Source organism: Patiria miniata, unplaced genomic scaffold (assembly GCF_015706575.1).
Source record: "Patiria miniata isolate m_02_andy unplaced genomic scaffold, ASM1570657v1 HiC_scaffold_19, whole genome shotgun sequence".
NCBI lineage: Eukaryota > Metazoa > Echinodermata > Asteroidea > Valvatida > Asterinidae > Patiria > Patiria miniata.
Window position 1 is genome coordinate 4705903 of NW_024037057.1, and position 23786 is coordinate 4729688.

At 42.7% G+C, this 23786-nt stretch overlaps 3 protein-coding genes and 1 long non-coding RNA gene across 4 annotated transcripts in view; all 4 read right to left on the reverse strand.

The window, feature by feature from the left end:
- On the reverse strand, nt 1-5880 carry LOC119726052. Its single transcript, XM_038197668.1, has 3 exons — nt 5715-5880; nt 3521-3721; nt 1-110 (listed from the first exon to the last, which is right to left on the reverse strand). The coding sequence occupies exons 1-3, from the start codon at nt 5878-5880 to the stop codon at nt 1-3; spliced, it is 477 nt and encodes a 158-aa protein (XP_038053596.1).
- An 11207-nt stretch (nt 5881-17087) lies between these two features.
- Nucleotides 17088-18890, reverse strand: LOC119726053 (repetin-like). The gene has a single exon (XM_038197669.1). It carries the CDS (start codon nt 18888-18890, stop codon nt 17088-17090), a length of 1803 nt encoding a protein of 600 aa, XP_038053597.1.
- Nucleotides 18891-19002: 112 nt separating this feature from the next.
- On the reverse strand, nt 19003-20166 carry LOC119725348. Its single transcript, XR_005270707.1, has 3 exons — nt 20089-20166; nt 19614-19713; nt 19003-19141 (listed from the first exon to the last, which is right to left on the reverse strand). It is a non-coding gene; the product is annotated as an uncharacterized LOC119725348 (long non-coding RNA).
- A 335-nt stretch (nt 20167-20501) lies between these two features.
- Nucleotides 20502-23786, reverse strand: part of LOC119726054 — a 45694-nt gene continuing 42409 nt past the window's right edge. The window contains exons 12-15 of the mRNA XM_038197670.1: nt 21999-22182; nt 21446-21548; nt 20900-21160; nt 20502-20665 (exon numbers count right to left, since the gene is read on the reverse strand). Of these exons, the coding sequence (XP_038053598.1) occupies nt 20502-20665; nt 20900-21160; nt 21446-21548; nt 21999-22182 (712 nt within the window). The remainder of the gene's footprint in view (nt 20666-20899; nt 21161-21445; nt 21549-21998; nt 22183-23786) is intronic.

A 23786-nucleotide genomic window follows, 5' to 3' on the forward strand; every position in this document is an offset into this window, starting at 1 on the left:
TTAATGATGGCGTTTTTGGAAAAAAAAATCTTTGGAGGCCAGAAGCCCGTCTCGGCCAAACAAATCCCGGAGGTTGTGGGTCTTCTCTGCGAAAACTTCGTTTGCAATCTCTGGGGGAAAAAAAGAAAGACAGATGAAAACAAGCAGACATGAATCCAATGATAAGTATCGCAGGAATTAAATTAGATTGGACATTCGCCGTGTTCGTCCATGCACAGATGGGGTGTGAACCCCCACATAAATCGATGTTGTCGGCTGCATTGTCCTCCTGTCGGGAAAAGTAATGCGTCCGTCGGCAAATTTGCAGGGATGATCTATTGTCTGATCTAATGCCCATGACTGTCCGCTTTGAACAGCGCACCTTATAGGATCAGGAAGACACTTTTCGATTTTAAAGAGGCCAGGGTGACCGGGTGAACAATCCTTTGTACCATTCAACAGGCATGTCTTGTCGGCAAATTTGTAGTCAACCCCCCCCCCCCCATTCGCTCTTTTCACACTTCCGCCATGGGCATGCAGAGCCTCGATCTGGCAACTTTACGCAATAAATATAGCCGGTTCAGTGATTCCCGTGTCGGGGTTCAGATCACTGAACCAGCTATTGTTATTGTGTAAAGTTGCCAGAGCGAGGCTGTGAATGCCCAATGGCGGAGTGTGAAAAGAGCGAATTGAAAGTGGTATAGCGACGTCCTCCTGAAAGTTGCTCTATGTTGCAATGGAGTGGAGGCATCATTTCGGCTATGGCGATGGGCGTCAAGATTGCTTTCAGGGGTGATAATGTTGTGAGGGATTTGATAACCAACAAAACTTTGAACAGAAATTTGTGAAAGTGGATGAATCGAACTTGAATTTGATGAATGCCTTGATCACCTGTGAGAGTAAGGTTTTTTTTTTTTTTTTTTTTTTTTTTTTTAAGAGGAAGATTTATTGTGTGTGCCTCGGGGCATTATGGTGTGCTCGTAGCCCAGGTTGGACGCCCAGACTTCATTGCATTCTCCCTCCGTACGTAGTGCGGTAGGGGAGTCCACCTGGGCTAGCTCTGTTCCCCCAGTAAGAAAAGAAAGGATATACTGCTCACGGTTAAACATGTAAGCGCGAGTATACACATTGATAAAGAGCGTCCCAGTATAATGTGGTGTCCAGCCCCCCCTTTTTTTCGAATGTCCACGGCCGGGCAATTCGGGCGTTTCATGTGCCACCAGGAGTTTGCCACGGAGAGTTCATTGTTCATAGTGCATTATGAGAGATGGTCGACAAATTCGCAGAGCGGGACATTTGAAATTGTTCCCGTGAGTAGTTTCGTAATCGTATGATTCGACTATAAATTTGGCTTTTTCTTTTCCTTGTATCAATATGGTTTTTTTTAAGGCGGCAGAACGCTATACCCGACTTTATAACCACTTAGCTAAAGTTGTTTAATGACTCTCATTCAAATGGGCCTGGTTTTGTCGACCGTAATTTGAAAAAAAAAACTGACTCTCCATGTCTAACTCTTACTGGCGCTCTGCATTGTGGGATTTGGGTCATCTCCCCCCCCCCCCCCCCCCCCCCCCACTCGCCAGCACGGATTTACACCACTGGCCGTCATTGCACTCGCATGGTCACGATTCTAATCATGCCACCGGCTGACGTAAATGTGATATTGTATTATATTGGCATCATTTCCTAGACTTAGCGTAAGTACAAGAAAAGATGCATTTTCCCAAGCTAGCTAAAGGAGCTGAATTTGAATCAGACAAACAATATTCCCTCGTAATTTTTTTGTAAACGGGTCAGTATAGTTTGATATAAATATAATGAGGTGGTGGAAACTTGCTAGAATTTCACTCAATCAGCGCGATATGTCAGTGCAGGCCGAAAGACGCGTGACGCGAAACAATTGATGAGACAGAATAAGGACGAGCTTGGTATATAAAGGTTAATTGCTCGCACTGACTCTGAATAGTCAACTGCTCCGTACATAAGAATGATTGTTGAAAAGAATTACGTAACAGCATTCATGTGTATAGCGCTATGCTGGTGCGTCTTTCGTGCATCTTTGAAACACAAAGTAACTCTCCCACTGTGGAAATAATGATTATGTTTTGAACGCAAAGAGAAAAGCACCTACTGAACCAGCCTAGTTGTTAAGCTGTCTGACAGCGGACCCAGGGTTAGGGGTTCGAATCCACTTGGTGTCATTTTTTGGGTTTCGATGCCCGCTGTTCTGTCATTTAAGAGTATTAATTTCCCGTCGTCATTTACCAACAGCAGTTAGCTCGGTCGGTCGGTAAGCTGACTCACAAGTTGGGACTGTCTGCGAAGTCCAGGTTGGCGTCTGCGTATAGGTACGGGGTTCTTTTGCTGACTCGGCAGCAAGGCTTAGGGTGCCACCTCGTTTCCTCCCTTTATGGTGCCTGACTTTCGAGTTACATGGATGGACAGGGAAGGAGGTGTGGTGGGCCGGGTACCGAGTCCCGGAAGAGTTCTATATGGAAGTCGGTAAGGGGCTCATTGAGTTAGGGTCATAAGTCCGACTCCTGAAGACTTGGCCATCGCCACATAACTTTTTGTTTTATTTTCTGTCTTTTCTAAGAATGGTTAATTTGTTATATTGAGAGCTTGTACTGTAATCGTTCGAAATTGATTTTTTAAAATTGCTCGAAAATACGAAATTCAATCCAATCATACCAATCATATCAATCCAGCTATAATATTTTTATTTCATTGTCGCAAAACTGCATGTACATGCTCATTACCTTTGCGCATACCTTGTTCAGGCCTGTTTCCTAATCCCTGACTGCGGGGGGGGGGGGTTCTATAAATCCTTTTTTGTGGATTTTTTTTTCATATGCGACCGCGAAGCCCTGAAGGCGTGGGTTACGGGAACGCTTAAGAGCCCCGGGAAATTTGTGGATTGCAGATGCTCCGTAGCGCAAATATAAAAATTGTAGCTTGACTCTCTATCGAAATACGCCCTCGTTATTTTGAGTCGTCACTAATATAAGAATCAGCTCAATTCGTAACTGCGTGCGAGCGAGCACGTGCTTGTGTTTTGCACAGCTGTAGTTGCTAACCCCCGTATATGAAGCGACTTCGCGCGGTAGCTAGTGCCGATATGACAGAATGTACAAACTTTTGCCATGGGTTTCAGAAACTGATTTCAGCTACGCGGAGATTTTGAGCAACAGTGTTTATTATTTACATTCTCAACTTTGTTCTTATTCCCTCTTCCTTTCCCCTTCCTTCTCCATTCTTCGGAACGCAGGTGCCTAGGGCCTACGAAACACTTAATCTGGGCCTGGCTACCGTGCTGTAGACCAGGCCATACGTGATGTATTATGTGGGAGACTTCCATGCCCTAGTAATAGAGAACGAAGACCGTTCAACTACATTTTTGTGATTGACAGAGACACCAGATTATTGAAGACCTTTTATAAATAATGAGGGATAAAGACACCTGACATGGCGTTGTGAACGAGATCTCGCTTGCGACTGCGATGATGCTGATAAATTATAAAAGAAAGGTTCTACTGCTCACGGTGACCGAGTGCTGGTTTGGCGATGTCACGGAGGGCTTCATCCAGCTCGGTGAGCGCTAGACCCTCCTTGGCCTCGCTGTCCAACCATCGCTCCAGGTCCAGCACACATCGCCCCGTGATGTCCTGGGTGCGCTGGAGACGACTCCTCGCTGGCAGTGACTGACGACGCTCGTAAAGAACGGACAACAGATTCCGACATTCTGTCAAAGATTTGGCAGTAATTACAAATTGGTTTGAAAAGCACCATTGAAAGCAGGCAAACGCATGCGGTGACGCATTTCTGAACGGGTCCAATGCTGACTTTTGGTTTAATTAACTTCTGCCAGATTAAACGTAAAACCTTAAAAAGAAAATAAAAATTCTTGTTCCGTTACTATGGGGACTACACACGTGCTGTCAAATGGTAATATGGGGACCAAAGACGCTATGGGGCAACAGAAAGTCCCCATAACTTGGTCTTCATTGCCTTATCAATAAAAAAAAAAACCACCTCTCAACGACCCGACGACGGCCCGCTCACCAGCACGCACACACCTTACACAGGCATAGAAGTGGGGTACTTCCTTTGTTCGTGTACTAAATTTGTGCAATGTTTGGCGATGGCACTAATTTCAAAATGCTCTTAATTTTACTAGAATTAATTTCCTGGGCTGAAATTCGGACTTATTATCCCTTTTCTTAAACTCGTCCATTCGCGACACATCAACCCACCTTGGAAATTTCTAGTTTTGGAGTAAAATCCATATATCTATTTCGTGAAAAACTTGTGGGGTACCACTGTAGTACCCCACAAGGTCACAAAATGGACTTGTGGGGTACCTCCCATTGTTCCGGTACCCCATAAGGCAGTGTTTATACACGTACACGTCTCTAGCACCTTGGGGTTTATGGGGTACCACTATTGCTCTACCCTTATTTCCTTCTTTTGTTTTCCTTTGTCCCCTTAGAAATCTCAAAACACATAGTGTTATGGATATGGGGTACTTCAATTTCTAAAGACAGACTTGTGGGGTACTATTGTCCCTATTGTTGCCCCCGGTACCCCATAAGTGCCAATGTGTAAGAGCACTTGCACGTTCGTTTATGGTGTAAATCAAGGATATTCTTTTGTTCCTTTTCCCTTTTTTTCCTTTGTTTGTACCCTAACGTTTTCGCAACAGCTGTTTTTGGTTTTACATAGGCGTAGCCAGCGGTGGGGGGGGGGGCATTTATACCCCCCCCACAATATTTTGCAAAGACTGCCCTTTTCCATTCAAATGCATTTTTTTCACAACCGCTTTACCCCCCCCCCCCACCCCCCCCCCCCCCAATAATTTGTAAAGAGTGCCCTTTTTTTTAAGAAGTGCCCTTTTTTACTGAACAAGGAGGGGGAGGTAAGGGGGGTATTCACCCCCAAATGTTTTGTAAAGACTGCCCTTTTTCCATTCAAATGCCTTTTTTCACCACCGCTTAACCCCCCCCCCCCCCCCCCTCAATAATTTGTGGAGAGTGTCCTCTTTTTTGAGAAGTGCCTTTTTTCAAAACAAGTGCCCTTTTTATAAAGAAGTGGGGCCCTTTTTTAAGGCATATTTCGTTTTGGGTGCCTGTTTTTTTTATTTCACACCTGTCTTTCCCTGATCCTGTTCTCTACATTTACGTGTTAGGCTGTTCTCTACAAGCTTCGGTTTATATGAAAAGCCCCATACTCTTCACCCTAATTTAATATATTTATTTGTTGTATTACATTGTTGTATGATTATTTATTTCAACCATACAATTACCTTCTTTTTATTTGAAAACTTAGTTTGACTTATTTGTGGAAAGTATGGAAATAAACGTTGCCTTTGAATTTAAAATTCAATATTGTCCGTTAGTGTACATAATCGTCAGTTTTGAACAGCGCCCCCATCGACGGATGTGCAAGTGCCCTTTTCAAACTATTTTTAGGCTACCCCCAAATAAAAATGACCGTGCTACGCCACTGTTTTGTACACTTTTTCTAATCGAGGTCGTCCTCAATTTGGTATCTATCCTCGATTCACCGATTATGTTGCACGTGTGTGTCCCCGATTTACACCTAGCCCAGGTTGGACTCCGTTGTAATGCAATGAAGACGTCGTCCAACCTGGGCTAGATTTACACCCATTGATTTCCATTAGTATTACTATTATGGAGATCAATGTTTACACCATAAACAAACACAAACAAACTGACCTTCATCAGATAGCTCACTCGACAAGATGCTCAACTCATTGTCATTGATTACACTGGCAGACCAGATCGCATAAAAGATGATGACAATGCTTTTGAGAAGCATTTCAAGACGGTATTCCTTCGGTCTCAGTTGCCTCTTCGATCTTCGCATTAGGATGCTCTTCATTTTGTCTTTCAAGTTGAAACCAGTCCATACACTAGCTTCAGCTCTTAGTTTAAACGCTTTGACTAATATAATGGTAGCTTGGTGTATTCATGATTTTGCAGACCGGCGGGGCAGGGCGGGGGGGGGGGGCATGCGGGAGCGTTTAATACAGTTTGACTGATTTCAGTAGATCCATCATCCGATGGTATGATGGATGGAGGCCGTAGCCACTTTTCCAAAGAAAATGGAAGCCTTGTCCCAACTTCGAGAGGCCGGTCGAGGGGGCCCTGAAAGAACAGTTGATGCCGGGGGGGGGGCTACTGATGCGGCAGTGCGCAGAGAACTACGTAGGTTAGTGGTCGATCACCCTAAATCATCTTTCTTTGAAATTGGAAACCTTGCCCTCAAGCTGTTCCAAGATGTGAATATACCCTCTGTAGATAAAGTTTGGCATGAGCAGGTTTGATTTGTCGAGCTTGCTGAATATGACCTTAACGAGGTGGTAGCCAAGGATTCGATTACCATAAAGGTACTTAATAACTTGGTTGAAGCCAAAAGACCCCCACTTCCATGTTGGACAAATCGATACAGCAGCAAGCTGTCATGTTGCAACAACATGTTGCAACGACCGACCGCCTGAACCGTCTGACTATACAGTTATGGAGAAGTAGAGCTTGCTGAATATGACCTTAACAAGGTGGTAGCCAAGGCTTCGATTACCATAAAGGTACTTAATAACTTGGTTGAAAGCCAAAAGGCCCTCACTTCCATGTTGGACAAATTGATAAAGCAGCAAGCTGTCATGTTGCGACAACATGCTGCAACGACCGATCGCCTTAACCGTCTGACTATACATTTATGGAGAAGAAACCAGGGGGATGCCCAGATCAGACAAGTGGTGTACTTTCTGCAATCGCGCGGGTCATGCATCTTATTTTTAACCAGAAATCAACACAACAAATACTTTCTTACAAAAGGTTCAAACAGCCCTACTTCATCAACCAAATACTGTATAAATAAGCAAGATGACAAAAGTGGATACAAAATATTTATTACAACTTTATTTCGTACCTCAAACATATGTCCATCAACTGATTAAAAGATAATGAAACCTGTTGTTACAATAACTCCTGCACTGACACTCACTCTCGGGCGATAAACAGTTGGAACTGGAAAAAATTGATATCAAATTAAAATCAACTGTATTTAATGATTTTCAGTATTAAACTGGATTGATCCTTTTTACACTTTGCTATTCGTGTCCGATATAAGGGGGAAAAGAACAAATATTTTCCACAATTAAAATCGATTACAACACTTAATCTGACCTGTCAAAAATACCCGTCCAATGTTTCTCATCAATACATGTTACCGGTACTTAAATTCAATAAACCCAGTATTTCGTAGTTAAAACACTAAGTGCAAATATTCTCCATGTATCACACAGCATCTAACCTTACTGGGCCATGTTGGATGATCTACAGACTCAACAATCATGACTCAACTTTCACTTGGTTTGTGCTTCATATTTAGTTATCATCATCATTCGTCCCCTTAATAACTTTGAATATGGATCGAGTTAAGCGATTGATAAAACAAAAATTAAAACCTTGTGTGAGTGAAAATATGATCACTATCATACAAGTCATATGTTAAATATAATGTCATGTTCAAACGTGTAAAAGTAGCAAGGCTTATAAAAAAAAAACTGTTACCATACATAAAGACACAGTGTTTTTGTTTTAATCAGTTTCCAAGAAAGCATATCTTTCAACTCTGACACAGCTTTCTTGAAATCTTTGTAGAACTTCATGACTTGGAACAGTTTAAAAAAATCAATGTCAAGTTCTCTTCAATATCGATTTCTCACAAAACCTGGTGTTAACCCAACAAAATCTGACTTGTTCTGAAGTGAAAATAAGACAATCCAGTGACATAAGATGCACTTACACAACACAATTGGTTACTTTCACAGTAAGTGTGGAACTCTAACAGTAAATGTTTCAGAAAACAAATTTGGAATCATCAATATTAAATATCTGATATAAGTATTATATTATATAACTTATGAAGTGAAGCCACAGGTAAACATGACATGCGCAGTTATCGCAGTTACCAAAAGGACTGGCTTCAATTTTGGTGTACTGTCCAAAGGAGTTTAATACATTTAATACCGACCGTATTAATCAGGTGGCTTCTGTCCAATAAATAAATACACACATTGAATGGTATGTAAACTTTTCAATCCAAGAGACTTTTCTCAGTTTTGTTAGAATCAGTTGCATACAAAAATTAATGTCTGTGATAAACTCGTGTGGCACAATATGAAAGGTAAAAATATGTACACTTCAAACTTGCAGTTCGATTTCTCATGAAAAAAATGGGTAACACAAAGATATGTACAAGTTATAAACAGCATGAACCATTATCAGGAAAATCTTGAGCTTCGTTACTGATTCCATGTCATACTGTCATTGCGACACAGATTAATATTCTAATATATTCCATACTGAGTTATATAGTTACCAGAGTTGCAAAAAGTCAGCGGCGACGTGACCCGGTGATTAGACACACATGCATATACATTTATTCAGCTGAAAGTATTTCTATTAGGCTCTTCACCAACAAGGCTTTGCCCATTCAAACAGCGGAAGTCTCTTTCACTGTTACTTGTATTTTATTATTTTTTTTGAAAAAAAAAATGCTTCATCAATAGATGACAGGTTTCAATATTTTGACTCATGAAGTTGAATGTTGCTATGATGATTTAGTAACTACATGATAAACTCTGAACAATTTTCAATGATCCGATGCAACAACTATTTCCAAAATTCTACAAATCATTGAAAAATAAGGACAAGCGCTTTCAGATTAGCGTGAATTTCATTAAAGCGTATTTTTATATCAATAAGAATACCCGCTTTATATTTTACCTATTACTTATTGTGAGATATTGGGTAGCTTGATATCGAAAGAATATTGCGTCATGTCTCAGCTTGTTTCCAAAATGACTGGATCCAATAGAGTGCTTCGTTTCCTGGGATTGTTTGATCGATTCAAGTGACTCATCGTTTCCGTGACTATGACTCCAACTGGATTACGTGTGACTCGGGACCCTACTCGTGACTTGCAGCCTGACTCGATCCAGGTGATTCGTGAATTGACCCAGGCATCGATTCAAGTGACTCCTATCTGTGACTATGACTCCAACTAGATTACGTGGGACTTGGGGTTTACTTGAATTACAGATGTGAGTTCGAGACTGACTCGAAGCAAATGACGTTTAAATTGCATCATATACTCGTGCGCATTCATCTTATAGGTTATTTGGGCATGCACATAACTGATCTCAGCGCAGATATACATTGGACATCTAGTCATCTTCAGAAGACTCAAAATCAACTCCACTTCCCCATGCCTCAGATATATGCTTCTTATCTTCTTTTGTCAGTGCACATCCGCCCAATTTCAGGCTACTTACATGTTTCATCTGATTCAGGCAGCGAGCCCATGTTTGTGCAAAGCCTCTCAAAGAATCATTTCCCACAAGGCTGAGGGATTCTACGGTTGGCATTCTACTTACTGCTGCAGCAATGTGTTCAATGTCAGTGCTCTGCAATGAGCATTTAATTAAATTCAGCTCCCGAAGTTCTGTCATGTTTTGTAAGGGTGGGGTCCATATTTCTGCGGAACCACCTAACCCAACAACGTCACAAAGGATCAACCTGACCAAATCTCTCCGATTACTGAATGACTGTAAAATATCCGCCATACCCTTGCCCGTTAATACTGAGAGACTCTGAATGCTCAGTTGTATGCCATTAACGCATGGCTCAACACCACACTCCTCATCGGACCCATCGCGACTGTAAATGCCATAATTTCTCATCAAACGATGAGAAACGCTGATGTCAATCATCCTCTGAAAACTAGCTGGCAACGTTCTTACGATACGACTCAAGTCCCAATTTCTTGAAAGGTTGAGATCGGTCAAGTTCGGCATCTCCCCAACAGATGAAGCTATATGTGGAAGTTCTTGTTCATATATGGCACATTTCGATAAATTGAGTGATTTCAGGTAAATCATCTTCCGCAAACCAGCCGCCCACGTCTTGGCGTTACCACCCAATTCCTCATTGTGTGAAAGGTTAAGATCGGCCAAGTTCGGCATCTCCCCAACTGTTGATGCAATGTGTGATAGATCTTGTCCATTTATGTCGCATTTCCATAAATCGAGTGATTTCAGGTGAATCATTTTCAGCAAAGAAGCCGCCCACGTTCCTGCATGACCACCCAATCCCTCATTGCCTGAAAGGCCAAGATCGGCCAAGTTGGGCATGTCCTTAACTGATGATGCAATGTGTGATACATCTTGTTCATTTATGACGCATTTCCATAAAGCGAGTGATTTCAGGTGAATCATCTTCTTCAAACAAGCCGCCCACGTTCCTGCGTGACCACCCAATCCCTTATTGAATGAAAGGCCAAGATGGGCCAAGTTGGGCATGTCCTTAACTGATGATGCAATGTGTGATACATCTTGTTCATTTATGACGCATTCCCATAAATCGAGTGATTTCAGGTGAATCATCTTCTGCAAACAAGCCGCCCACGTTCCTGCGTGACCACCCAAGTTCGAATTCTTTGAAATGTTGAGATCGGTCAGGTTTGGCATTTGACGTAATGATGCAACAAGGTGTTCGATGTCAGTGCTTTGCAGTGAGCAATCACTTAACTCTAACTCTTGAAGTTCCGTCAGGTTTTGCAAGAGTGGGGTCCAGATACATGCAGAACCACCCAGACCACAAATGCCATGAATAGTCAATCCGACTAAATCGCTCCGATTATTGAATGGCTGCAGTACATCCGCCAAATCCTTGACAGTGAGTGAGAACCTCTTGATTCTCAACGCTATGCCATTACTCCATGACTGTACACGCCACACTTCAGAGTAACTACTGAAATCACAATCCACCAGATTCAACATGCGACTTGCTGATTCAGCGATATGTTTCAAATCGCGACTGTAAATGCTACAGTGTTTCATGTCAAGCTTCTTTAAGTGAATCATCGACTGCAAATTAGTCGCCCACGTTTCAGCGTTACCACCCAATCTCTCATTGCGTGAGAGGTTAAAATCGGCTAAGTTGGGCATCTTTCCAACCGATGATACAATATGTGGTATATCTTGTCCATTGACGCCACATTCCGATAAATCGAGTGATTTCAGGTGAATCATCGTCTGCAAACAAGCCGCCCACGTTCCAGCGTGACCACCCAAGTTCGAATTCTCCGAAATGTTGAGATCGGTCAGGTTTGGCATTTGACGTAATGATGCAGCAAGGTGTTCAATGTCAGTGCTTTGCAGTGAGCAATCACTTAACTCTAACTCCTGAAGTTCCGTCAGGTTTTGCAAGAGTGGGGTCCAGATACCTGCAGAACCACCCAGACCGCAAATGCCATGAATAGTCAATCCGACTAAGTCGCTTCGATTATTGAATGGCTGCAGTACATCCGCCAAATCCTTGCCAGTAAGTGAGAACCTCTTGATGCTCAACTCTATGCCATTACCCAGTAACTGTACACGCCACTCCCCAGGGTAACTACTGAAATCACAATCCATCAGATTCCGCATGCGACTTGCTGATTCAGCGATATATTTCAAATCGCGACTGAAAATGCTACAGTGTTTCATGTCAAGCTTCTTTAAGTGAATCATCGACTGCACACTAGTCGCCCACGTTTCAGCGTTACCACCCAATTCCATATTGCGTGAGAGGTTAAGATCGGCTAAGTTGGGCATGTCCCCAACTGATGATGCAATATGTGATAGATCGTGTTCATTTATGTCGCAATTTAATAAATTGAGTGATTGCAGGTGAATCATCTTCTGCAAACAAGCCGCCCACGTTCCTGCGTGACCACCCAATCCCTCATTGCCTGCAAGGCTAAGATGGGCCAAGTTGGGCATGTCCCCTACTGATGATGCAATATGTGATAGATCTTGTTCATTTATACCGCATTTCCCTAAATAGAGTGATTTCAGGTGAATCATGTTCTGCAAACAAGCCGCCCACGTTCCTGCGTGACCACCCAAGTTCGAATTCTTTGAAATGTTGAGATCGGTCAGATTTGGCATTTGACGTAATGATGCAGCAAAGTGTTCAATGTCAGTGCTTTGCAGTGAGCAATCACTTAACTCTAACTCCTTAAGTTCCGTCAGGTTTTGCAAGAGTGGGGTCCAGATACATGCAGAACCACCCAGACCACAAATGTCACGAATAGTCAATCTGACTAAATCGCTCCGATTATTGAATGGCTGCAGTACATCCGCCAAATCCTTGGCAGTGAGTGAGAACCCCTCGAAGCGCAACGCTATGCCATTACTCCATGAAAGTACACCCCACACTTCAGGATAACTACCGAAATCACAAACCACCAGATTCCGCATGCGACTTGCTGATTCAGCGATATATTTCAAATCGCGACTGTAAATGCTACACTGTTTCATGTCAAGCTTCTTTAAGTGAATCATCGACTGCAAACTAGCCGCCCACGTTCCTGCGTGACCACCCAAGTTCGAATTCTCTGAAATGTTGAGATCGGCCAAGTTTGGCATTTGACGTAATGATGCAGCAAGGTGTTCAATGTCAGTGTTTTGCAGTGAGCAATCACTTAACTCTAACTCCTGAAGTTCCGTCAGGTTTTGCAAGAGTGGGGTCCAGATACATGCAGAACCACCCAGACCACAAATGCCATGAATAGTCAATCTGACTAAATCGCTCCGATTATTGAATGGCTGCAGTACATCCGCCAAATCCTTGACAATGAGTGAGAACCCCTTGATACTCAACTCTATGCCATTACCCCATAACTGTACACACCAAACTTCAGGGTAACTACTGAAATCACAGTCCACCAGATTCCGCATGCGACTTACTGATTCAGCAATATATTTCAAATCGCGACTGTAAATGCTACAGTAATTCATGTCAAGCTTCTTTAAGTGAATCATCGACTGCAAACTAGTCGCCCACGTTCCTGCGTGACCACCCAAGTTCGAATTCTTTGAAATGTTGAGATCGGTCAGGTTTGGCATTTGATGTAATGATCCAGCAAGGTGTCCAATGTCAGTGCTTTGCAGTGAGCAATCACTTAACTCTAACTCCTTAAGTTCCGTCAGGTTTTGCAAGAGTGGGGTCCAGATACATGCAGAACCATCCAGACCACAAATGCCATGAATAGTCAATCTGACTAAATCGCTCCGATTATTGAATGGCTGCAGTACATCCGCCAAATCATTGGCAGTGAGTGAGAACCCCCGAAGGCTCAACTCTATGCCATTACTCCTTGACTGTACACGCCACACTTCAAAGTAACTACTGAAATCACAATCCACCAGATTCCGCATGCGACTTGCTGATTCAGCGATATATTTCAAATCGCGACTGTAAATGCTACAGTGTTTCATGTCAAGCTTCTTTAAGTGAATCATCGACTGCAAACTAGTCGCCCACGTTTCAGCGTTACCACCCAATCCCTCATTCCATGGAAATCTAAGATGGGCCAAGTTGGGCATGTCCCCAACTGATGATGCAATATGTGATAGATCTTGTTCATTTATGTCGCATTTCCATAAATCGAGTGATTGCAGGTGAATCATCTTCTGCAAACAAGCCGCCCACGTTCCTGCGTGACCACCCAATCCCTCATTGCCTGCAAGGCTAAGATGGGCCAAGTTGGGCATGTCCCCTACTGATGATGCAATATGTGATAGATCTTGTTCATTGATGTCGCATTCCCGTAAATCGAGTGATTTCAGGTGAATCATTTCCTGCAAACAAGCCGCCCAAGTTCCTGCGTGACCACCCAAGTTCGAATTCTCTGAGATGTTGAGATCGGTCAGGTTTGGCATTTGACGTAATGATGCAGCAAGGTGTTCAATGTCAGCGCATTGCAGTGCGCAATCACTTAACTCTAACTCCTGAAGTTCCGTCAGGTTTTGCAAGAGTGGGGTCCAGATACCTGCAGAACCACCCAGACCACAAATGCCATGAATAGTCAATCCGACTAAATCGCTCCGCTTATTGAATGACTGCAGTACATCCGCGAAATCCTTGACAGTGAGTGTTAACCCCTTGATGATCAACGTTATGCCATTTCCCATTGACTGTACCCGCCACTCCTCAAAGAAACTACCGAAATCACAATCCACCAGATTCCGCATGCGACTTACTGATTCAGCGATATATTTCAAATCGCGACTGTAAATGCTACAGTGTTTCATGTCAAGCTTCTTTAAGTGAATCATCGACTGCAAACTAGCCGCCCACGTTCCTACGTTACCACCCAATCCCTTATTGCCTGAAAGACCAAGATCGGCCAAGTTTGGCATATTCCCAACCGATGATGCAATGTCTACTGCATCACGCGAGTCTAAGCAACATTCATTCAAACGAAGTGTCGCGAGGTTTTCATCCCTCGCAAGTGGACCGCCCAGTCTTTGGCTGAGCCGCCCAAATTATTTCCTCCAAGGTTTATTTCAATCAAGTTACCTCCATTACGAAATGATGACAAAAGTTTGTTAGCACTGCTACCAGTTAGTGCGCATTCTTCGAAATGCAAAACGCGCACGTTTCTCATTGGGATCAAATGCGAAGCTACGACTTCACTCAACCTTGACAGGTTACACGCCTCTAAGTGAATTTCACTTACTTTATCGAAGTAATCTACTTCCGATAACTCTGTCTGCTCGGCAACATGCTGCAGCAACCACACAAACGAGTTTACGCTGTCGTTGCCACTTAACTCTATGCCTCCAGTCAAAAAAGACTCAATGAAATCAACTGATAACAAATCTCTTGCTTGACTTTCAAAGTAGCAATTTAAGCCCAATTCCTTCATATCCTTATACAGATTCCCGCTATCGATATCCTTATCATGCAGCATTCGCAGTACATGCCGTGTGCAATGCTCATTGTCGCCACAGCAGAAGCGCATCAAGTACTCAAAATTTATAGGATCTCCAAGTTTATCAAGAATCTTCTGAAATGTCCCGTCTCCTTTGCTTAAAAGACACTGAAAGTACATAGCTGCGCAATACTCTTGAAGTGTCTTATGAATGAACTGCACGTTATTGTGCGTTTCAAGCCAATTCATGACCCGCTGGCTAGTGAGAATACCCGCTTGTTTTGCTTTATCAAGTGCACTCTTCTCAAACTCTTCCTCTTGAAATGATAGTCTTTGCTCTGGGGAAACAAGCCCTTTGAATGCAGTTTTGCCGATTGCAATTAGTACTTTCGATATTGCTTCTTCTGATATTTCAGGCATTTTTCTTCGAAACATGTATCCAATTGCCTGACTGAACAATCTCGATAAAGTTTCGGGTAGCTTTGACTTTTCCCTCCATAATAAGCACATCAGCAGAAGAAACATGGGACTTTTTGACAAATCAGACAGCACATCTGATGACTGAATCCTGTCAAGAAGTCCCTCAGCAATATCAAGCTTTTTAGAGAAAAACCTTCTCACATACTGCCCAATATCTTCCTTCCTCAATCCCAAAACTTTCACATGGGTGAAAGGTTTGGAAATGAGTGATTTGCTTGCCAATTTAGCAAAGTGTGAGGTGCGTGTTGTTACAACTACAAAACATTCTTTGCCAAATTTTCGATTGAGCATTCTTAGAATGGACCCAAATTTCTCTGGTTCCAGGCTAGTTGTCCCGAATTCATCAAAACCATCTATCAGAATGAGCACACTACTACCATTGTCTTTGATAAATGCTTCCAAATCACGCTTGTTAACCTTTGTGTCATCTGATAAAAGTTGGTCAAACACTGAATCAACAAGATCCGACTTTTGTTCGAGAGCGGACATTTTTAATACAAACACAAGTGGAAACTCTCCAAGTGCAACACCTGTAGCCCAGTCGTATGCCATTTTGTCAATAATGGTTGACTTCCCCATCCCAGCTGACCCACACAAAATGGCGCGTTTAATCACATTCCCGTCTTTAGTTTTAACGAGAAAAATGTCCCCATACTCTTTAACAAACCCCTCTATGTCATCCTGGTCATCCTGTCCGAATTGTAACTCTGTATATATGTCCCTAATATGTTTCATGTCGTCATCGACCCAGGGTATTAACTGAACGTAACTACCTGTGGCAGTATACCGGTCTTTCAATTCGCTCCTGCACTGACTAGCAGAATCACTCGGACTGGATTTAGCTCTTCCCATCTCGGCTATTAAAAGAAAAGATGCAACATTACTTGTGTATCTTGCAGCGGCACCGGCGTAACAAAAATAAATGATGCACTTAAATCCAGCGTCCCCACCCCTCCGTTATTAAACCAGAATTCCTTTGAAGCAACTGTATACAATCGCACTTCATGTTGTTGATTTTCCTATGACCCCTTTTAGCCGTTTTTTCCCCAACCATATTATCAATTAGTGGCACAATTGGCGTCTCCGTCACTTTTTGTAGCCGAATATTTAAAGATGTATTATATTCTAGTTAATCCCATATAATACACTTTATTTGCAAATTGCCATTTTTCTTGTAATACAAACAGTATTTTTAGACATCGAAAATAATCCCACGTTCATCGAAAAATGTATTTTAAGTGTCGATAATGTAAGGACTGGGAACAAGTCTACTTGTTGCCTAAAATAGAATTAAAGTAGTTGTTGGAGTACAGTGGCGTAGCATCTGGGGTGGGTAAGGTGGTTATTACTCCCCCTGGAGAGTTTTAAGAATTTATTGTCCACGAGTTGTCTTTATATTTATCGTCCCATGAACGCAGCAATTGTGCCAGCACGAAGAACACTGACTATTAAATTGCCCAATAGTTCCCATAGTCGTCCGCTTGGCACATGGCCCCAATAGGAAATGGTGTCCAGTCCCCCTCCCCCCCCCCCCATTCTTTTTTTTTTTTATTTTACGGAGGTCGGGTTACCAAGGAAAAGAACAATGTGCCCTTTGTGTACGTCTACAATGCCACCCCCCCCCCCACCCCAATCAAAATGACCTTGCTACGAACCTGTTTTGTCTTTTAATTATAGCATTTAAAAAAATATCTATAGCATTTTAGTGGAGTATTCGGTTGGAGAAACAGCGAACATTTGTTGGGCACGGACAGTATATCTTGAAAACAATTTTTGACTTTATGATAGAGGAAAACAGTGAAAATGGCAAGCGAGAGAAGATACGACTCTGCGTATCATTATTTACCTGGACTGCTTTCTGGCATAGCCACGTTCTGAATGATGGTGAAAGTAGGATCATTAACGGGTCCCAGGAAGGTCGGATTATTTGCACCGCCAATATGCATGGAATCCACTGAAACGTGTTGCACTTGCACAGGTCCACATCTGAGTACAGCAGCTGATGGGGATGAGGCTCCTAGTTGGAGTCCTACAGGTGCGATGTCTTGAACTGAACTTGGACTCTGCATTATCTGTCCGACTTGTGATGTCGTTTCTCTGACCAATGTCTCTTGTATCTCTGAAGGATTTCTAGGTACAACATCCACTTGCCCATGACTTGGATTTTGGTGTGTTAACCTTTTGAGTCCATAATCCTCGGATGATTGTATCCTCTCTTTCTGAATACTCGGCTCTGTGCCGCCTCCCTCTCGCTGGTTTTGTATCTGTCCCTCAGATGATGTAGTCCCTTTCTGCTGGCGTTGTTCTCTAGCCACTCTCACTTCTACCTCTGGTTCATGTTTGGCTTCATGACCGACTTCCTCCCTACTCAGTCTCTGGTCCCCAATTGATGAAGTCCCCTTCTGCTTGCTCTGTTCTTTAACCCCTTCCACTAAAACGTCTTGTTGAAGTTTATCTCGATGAACAACATACTCCTGTTTCGGACAAAGTCCATCAGATGATAAGGTCCCTTCCTGCGTTTTCCGCTCTTCGTGAAACCCAGCCCTTTGGTTGTCTGCCTGCCTACTGTGTTCATCCCCCATCTGCTCTTGTACTAATTTTTGGTCTCTTGCCTTCTTCCTTTTCGGCAATAATGAGAGAATAGACCTTTTTAAACGATATTTAAATGAGGGTGATTGGGATGATGTCATTGAAACATTTGGGGAATTTTTTTCTCCGGCACCTGCAACTTGATTCTGTACCTCAACCGTCTCTCGATGACCAACCTCCTCCTGACTCGGTCTCTGTTCCTCATCATGTCTTTGAAGATTGTCTTGTTCCTCGTGTCCCTGTCTCTGTCGATTACATGTTGTACTCCCTTTCTGCCTGCTCTTCTCTTTCTCTTGTACCTCTGATTGAGGTTTGTCTAGATGACCAACTTCCTCCTGACTCGCTCTCTGTTCCTCATCATGTCTCTGAAGATGATCTTGTTCCTCATGTTCCGGTCTCTGTCCCTCAGATGTTGTACTCGTTGTCTGCCTGCTCACCTCTGTAACTTTTACCTCTGATTGAAGTTTGTCTCGATGACCAACTTCCTCCTGATTCGGTCTCTGTTCCTCATCTGATGGTCTGATATGCTTCTGTATGCCCTGCTCTTCAACAGCTCCTGGTTCATGTCTGTGAAGTCGGCCGTGTACCTCGTGTCTCGGTCTCTGCTCCTCCCTTTCTGTACTCCCTTTCTGCTTGCTCTCCTCTTCCACTTGTATCTCTGATTGAGGTTCGTCGCAATATACAACTTTCTCCTGTCCTAGTCTCTGGTCCTCCGATGATATAAACTCTTTCTGCTTGCTTTGTTCTTTGGCCCCTCCTACTTGTACCTCTGATTGAGGTGTGCCTCGATGAACAACTTCCTCCTGTCCTGGACTCTGGTCCTCCGATGATGTAGTCCCTTTCTGTTTGCTTTCTCCTTTAGCCCCTCCCACTTGAACCTCTTGCTTAGGTTTGTCTCTGTGACCGACCATATGTCTCGGTCTCTGGTCTTCAGATGACGTAGCCACCTTGTGCTTGCTCTGTTCTTTAGCCCCTCCCAATTGTACCTCTAGATGAGGCTTGTCTCGATGACCAAGTTGTTTCATCCTCTGTTGCTCATCTGATGGAATCATTAAGACCAAATCAGCACGCCCGATCGAATTTAATGCATCTCGCAAACGTTGGAATCCTTCCTCTCGATATGTTTGCTTTCTCCACCAAGAACGCAGCATTTGTTGGCTCCTTTTTTTGTTGTCTTGTGAGTTGGTTTGGATTTGCTTGATTTCTGCTTCTTCAAATCCCAGTAGTTTTGCCAGTTCTTCCCAGGATGATTCAGTGCTCGAAGCCAAGTCCCGAAAGAACTGATCATCGACAGGGTGTTTGTCTGCCAAAACAAAAAGAAACCTTTTCGTCAGTATGTAACTAAAAGCATGTAATTGCCTTTTAAGATTGAAAGGCAATTATAACTTTAGACGATACATATGCTTTGGTTGAAAAAAAGCAAATAATTAATCGGATTTCATTCAGCCGCTTTAAATATCAATGTCAATGATTTTTTTTCTCTTTTGAGAATAACATCGGAGGTGGCGCAACACAATTTAAACTACAAGTACTTGCTATTCACCAGACTCACAAAACAGCAGAATGCAAGAGCATGGATCCTGATCTGAAAATTTGATATACCAGTGCAAAGGCTTCGCTAAAGTTGCTTAGGTCGTTCATTTTTGTGACATGAATATAGATACTAAGGTGGATGTGGCATCCCCTCCTAAATTACGAGGGAATATCTAAATACCTATCTAAATTACTCAGGTTTATCACCATCTCGAAAGAGTGTTTTTTTCTTAAGCATATACCTTTTAGTCCACCACCCAGTAGGCCATCAGTGCACAGACGGAGTGAGATGTTCTCGTCCTGATGAATTCCACAGTCGTGAAGTGTCAGCAAATTATGGAGCTGGAAAAAAATAACATCCTGATGTTACACACAGTGCACTCTCTGAAACAAAGAGTTGAACGATGCCAGTTGGGTGGATGTGATTACACAACCTGGCTAAACAAAAGTTGTAAAATTAACTTTCATCCGGGTGCAATGAAATCATGTGAGACTGAATCGGTGGGGCTATATATAATCGTTGTTAATCTATTACTTGAGTGCTTAAGTGCCACTGCACCGACATTAGAAGCAGCACTGGTTTAATATGCACGAATAATGTAATGAGAATCAGAAGAGGTTGGCACTAAAACTCACACTGCATAGTCTTTACTTCGATGGAATGTAGATTGGGAATTTACAACACGGTTACTTTGTAAAATACAGAGCTATTTTTACCTCAAAGTTACGAAAGTTTCTTCGGATGAACAGTCGCTGTTGTTGAGGCTGCACAGCAATTTTCTCACTTATTATCACTTTTAAGATCAAGACAGGTGTCTCTGGATCCACTTGCAAGCACATTATCTTTGGTTTTTGTGAACGACGACTTTGGATGAAGACTTGCACATATCTCCGACTGTCAAAAAAGCAGTACTGCATGCTAAGGGTCTCTCAATAGTTTGAATTGACATATTAAATGAATAAAGGTAAAGACCATCAACTTTCACTGTAAGCACTCTCTTCGCTATTTTTAAACTGAGGAAATTTTGTTTTCCAAGGGAGTTAAATTGTCTAAAAAACCACCGAAATTTGATGCCTATGTAATTTTTCAAACACGAGGTGCAATACGTATGCCAGCGTTTAATCGTCTTTTACCTGATTAGCTGAGGTTTGTCTTGATCGCCAACTTGTTCCTTTTTCAGTTTCTTTTCCTCGGTTGATGCCACCCCGTTTTGTTTGCTCTCCTCGTCTACTCCTGCATCTTGACGCCTGTTTGGCTTGGCTCCATTTGCTTCGTCTCTTGATTTGCCCGTTACTGATGTAAAAACAAATATAGAGCGATCATATATGTTAAACTATCTCTACTGTTTTGGTGGTTTGTTTTCTAAAATTAACAATTAGGTATTTTTAGTTGCTTATTTGTTTAAAGAGTCCGAAGTGAGAGCAGGTTACCGTATATTTTTTTATCCTTAAATTATAGTGACTAATGTACAGTTTCATCTCTAATCACTCCTTAAATGTTATCTGCTTGTTTTGCATTTTAGCTCACCCGGTACATTTTGGGCCAAATCAGTCAGCCCGATGGCCTCCAATGCTCGTCTCAGCTTCTGAGCTGCGTCTTCGTGATCTGTCGTCTTTTCCCACCAAGTGAGTAGCATGTGACGGCTCCCTTCAGTGCTGCCTTCGTTGGTGGTTTGGATGTCTGCAATTTCCGCTTCTTCATATCCTAGGTGTTTGGCAAGTTCCTTCCACGATGATTCGATTTTTGATGACAAGTCCCTGAGGTACTCATCGTCAATGCTGGCTTCGTCTGTCCAAAGCAAGAGTAACGTCAGTGAGACATTTTCAAATACGACCGCCACGGTTTATAAGTTATCAACAACAGATTCAACAAGAAGAGACTCTTGGTCTGAATGTTGAATTTTCTGCATTTACCGACAGTCCGACTCCCAGCTCCGATGAAGGCCTAGTCAGGCCCAAAATTTAGCGACACAAATTCTTGGTGAGCACTGCTTGAACTTATTTTCATCATATATTTTCAAATTGAGATTGTTTTTTTTTACTAGGACATTTACTCGTACCCTCTACCATTTACCTTTTAGTACATCGTCGTCATGTGCGTCATTTAAGGATAGACGAAGAGAGATGAGTTTATCCTCGTCAACGCCATTCTCCTCAAGTGTGAGCAAGTCACAGAGCTAACAGAGTAAATCATGTAAAACGTAAATTACACAATCAGAAGAGAAAGTGAGAACATTTTAGTTGTGCATTGTTTATACAGCCATCAAATTACGTTCGTTCAAGCCTAGTAGGAACGCCATTCTCCTCAAGTGTGAGCAAGTCACAGAGCTAACAAAGTAAATCATGTAAAAAAGTAAATTACACAATCAGAAGAGAAAGTGAGAACATTTTAGTTGTGCATTGTTTAAACAGCCATCAAATTACGTTCGTTCAAGCCTAGTAGGAAGGAATGGATACTGATTTTCAGGGACGGCGGAACACGATGGGAGGGGGTGGCGGGGAACTCCCCCCCTAAGATTTACCCAAGTGCGGACATAAATGTACCCCTTCGTGATGCCCCCAGTTGGAAAATATATATTCCCACAATGCGAACATTAGATTTGGATATATTTGAAATTGATATCTACCTGGACGTTTTCCCTGATGCACAGACGCTGATGTCGTGCCTCCACACCAATCTTCCTCTGGATTGTTTTTTTGAGAGATGAGACGGATGTCTCAGGATGGAGTTCGAAATAAAGTGTCTTGGATCTATGCGAGGAGGGAGTCCGGACAAAGACCTGCAGTTTCTGTTTTACGTCTTTGGTGTTACTGTGAAAATAGGGGGAAATCCCGAGTAGTTTTAGAAATGCATTATTCTAAAATAGAATGGGATCAGTGAATAATTTATTTTAAAGCTATAGCCAAAGTTACATCCACGGTCATGAGTCTCGCAAAATTAGAAGAATTGCACAAGTTCACTCAACTTTTACACAAGTAGCTGGAAAGAGTCAATGATTCAAACAAATCCTTCGATATTAACTTACAATTATAACCCTCATTTTAAATGAATAATGTCATTGCTGTTTACCTCTGACTTTCATGTCTCTGCTTTGATTGTCTTCGAGTCCATCTTTTCGATGGTCTTCTCTTTGCACAGCAATCATCCGATGACGTTTTCCTGTAATGCAGTACAGACAGGAAAGCTTGTTTCCTCCTTGGTTTGACTTTAGTCTTCCTGCTGATGAGCTTGGCGTTGGAGTGGTCGCACACGACGGCTGTTGCCTTAATGTATGCATTCAACTGCTGAACGGTCTTTCGCGGCATCTTGGTAGAGATCAGCACGAGTTAAAGTATCCTTACTGAAAGAATAGAAAAAAAAATCAAGTTAAAACCAGTGCAATACTATCCACCGTTTCTGAGGAGCTGTACATATAAGCCATTTCACGAATACCGCAATCTTTAAATTTGTGTTCAGGGGGCAATTCAATATAGCAACGCATCCCATCACATCGAAGATACTACGATGTACATCGAGGATGGTGACTTTTAATAGCAGGTTAGTTGACTTGAGAATGCACAGCTTATGATGGACTTGTAACTGACTTATGATGGACTTGTGATGGACTTGTGATGGACTTGTGATGGACTTGGGATGGACTTGTGATGGACTTATGATGAACCAAGGATGTACTTGTGATGGACTTGGGATGGACTTGGGATGGACTTGGGTTGGACTTGGGATGGACTTGTGATGTACTTGTGATGAACTTGTGGTGGACTTGTAATGGACTTAAGATGAACCAAGGATGGACTTGTGATGGACTTGGGATGGACTTGGGATGAACCAAGGATGGACTTGGGATGGACTTGGGATGGACTTGGGTTGGACTTGGGATGGACTTGGGATGGACTTGGGATGGACTTGTGATGGACTTGTAAAGGACTTGTGATGGACTTGGGATGTACTCGGGATGGACTTGGGATGGACTTGTGATGGACTTGTGATAGACTTGTGATGGACTTGGGACGGACTTGGGACGGACTTGTGATGGACTTGGGATAGATCTGGGATGGACTTGTAATAGACTTGTAATGGAATTGTGATGGACTTGGTATGGACTTGTGATGAACCAAGGATGGACTTGGGATGGACTTGGGATGGACTTGGATTGGACTTGGGATGGACTTGTGATGGACTTGTGATGAACTTGGGATGGACTCGGGATGGACTTGGGATGGACATGTGATAGACTTGTGATGGACTTTTGATGGACTTGGGACGGACTTGTTATGGACTTGGGATGGACTCGGGATGGACTTGGGATGGACTTGTGATGGACTTGTAATGGACTTGTGATGGACTTGGGATGTACTTGTGATAGACTTGGGGTGGACTCGGGATGGACATGGGATGGACTTGTGATAGACTTGTG

Bases quoted from the DNA above. Each gene is read 5' to 3' on its own strand.
- LOC119726053 (XM_038197669.1), bottom strand. From the start codon at position 18,890: ATGATTCCATCAGATGAGCAACAGAGGATGAAACAACTTGGTCATCGA.
- LOC119726052 (XM_038197668.1), bottom strand. From the start codon at position 5,880: ATGAAGAGCATCCTAATGCGAAGATCGAAGAGGCAACTGAGACCGAAG. The intron at 3,722-5,714 runs GTCAGTTTGTTT...AATCTTTGACAG, and splicing joins GAGTGAGCTATCTGATGAAG to AATGTCGGAATCTGTTGTCC. The intron at 111-3,520 runs GTGAGCAGTAGA...TTTTTCCCCCAG, and splicing joins CAAACCAGCACTCGGTCACC to AGATTGCAAACGAAGTTTTC.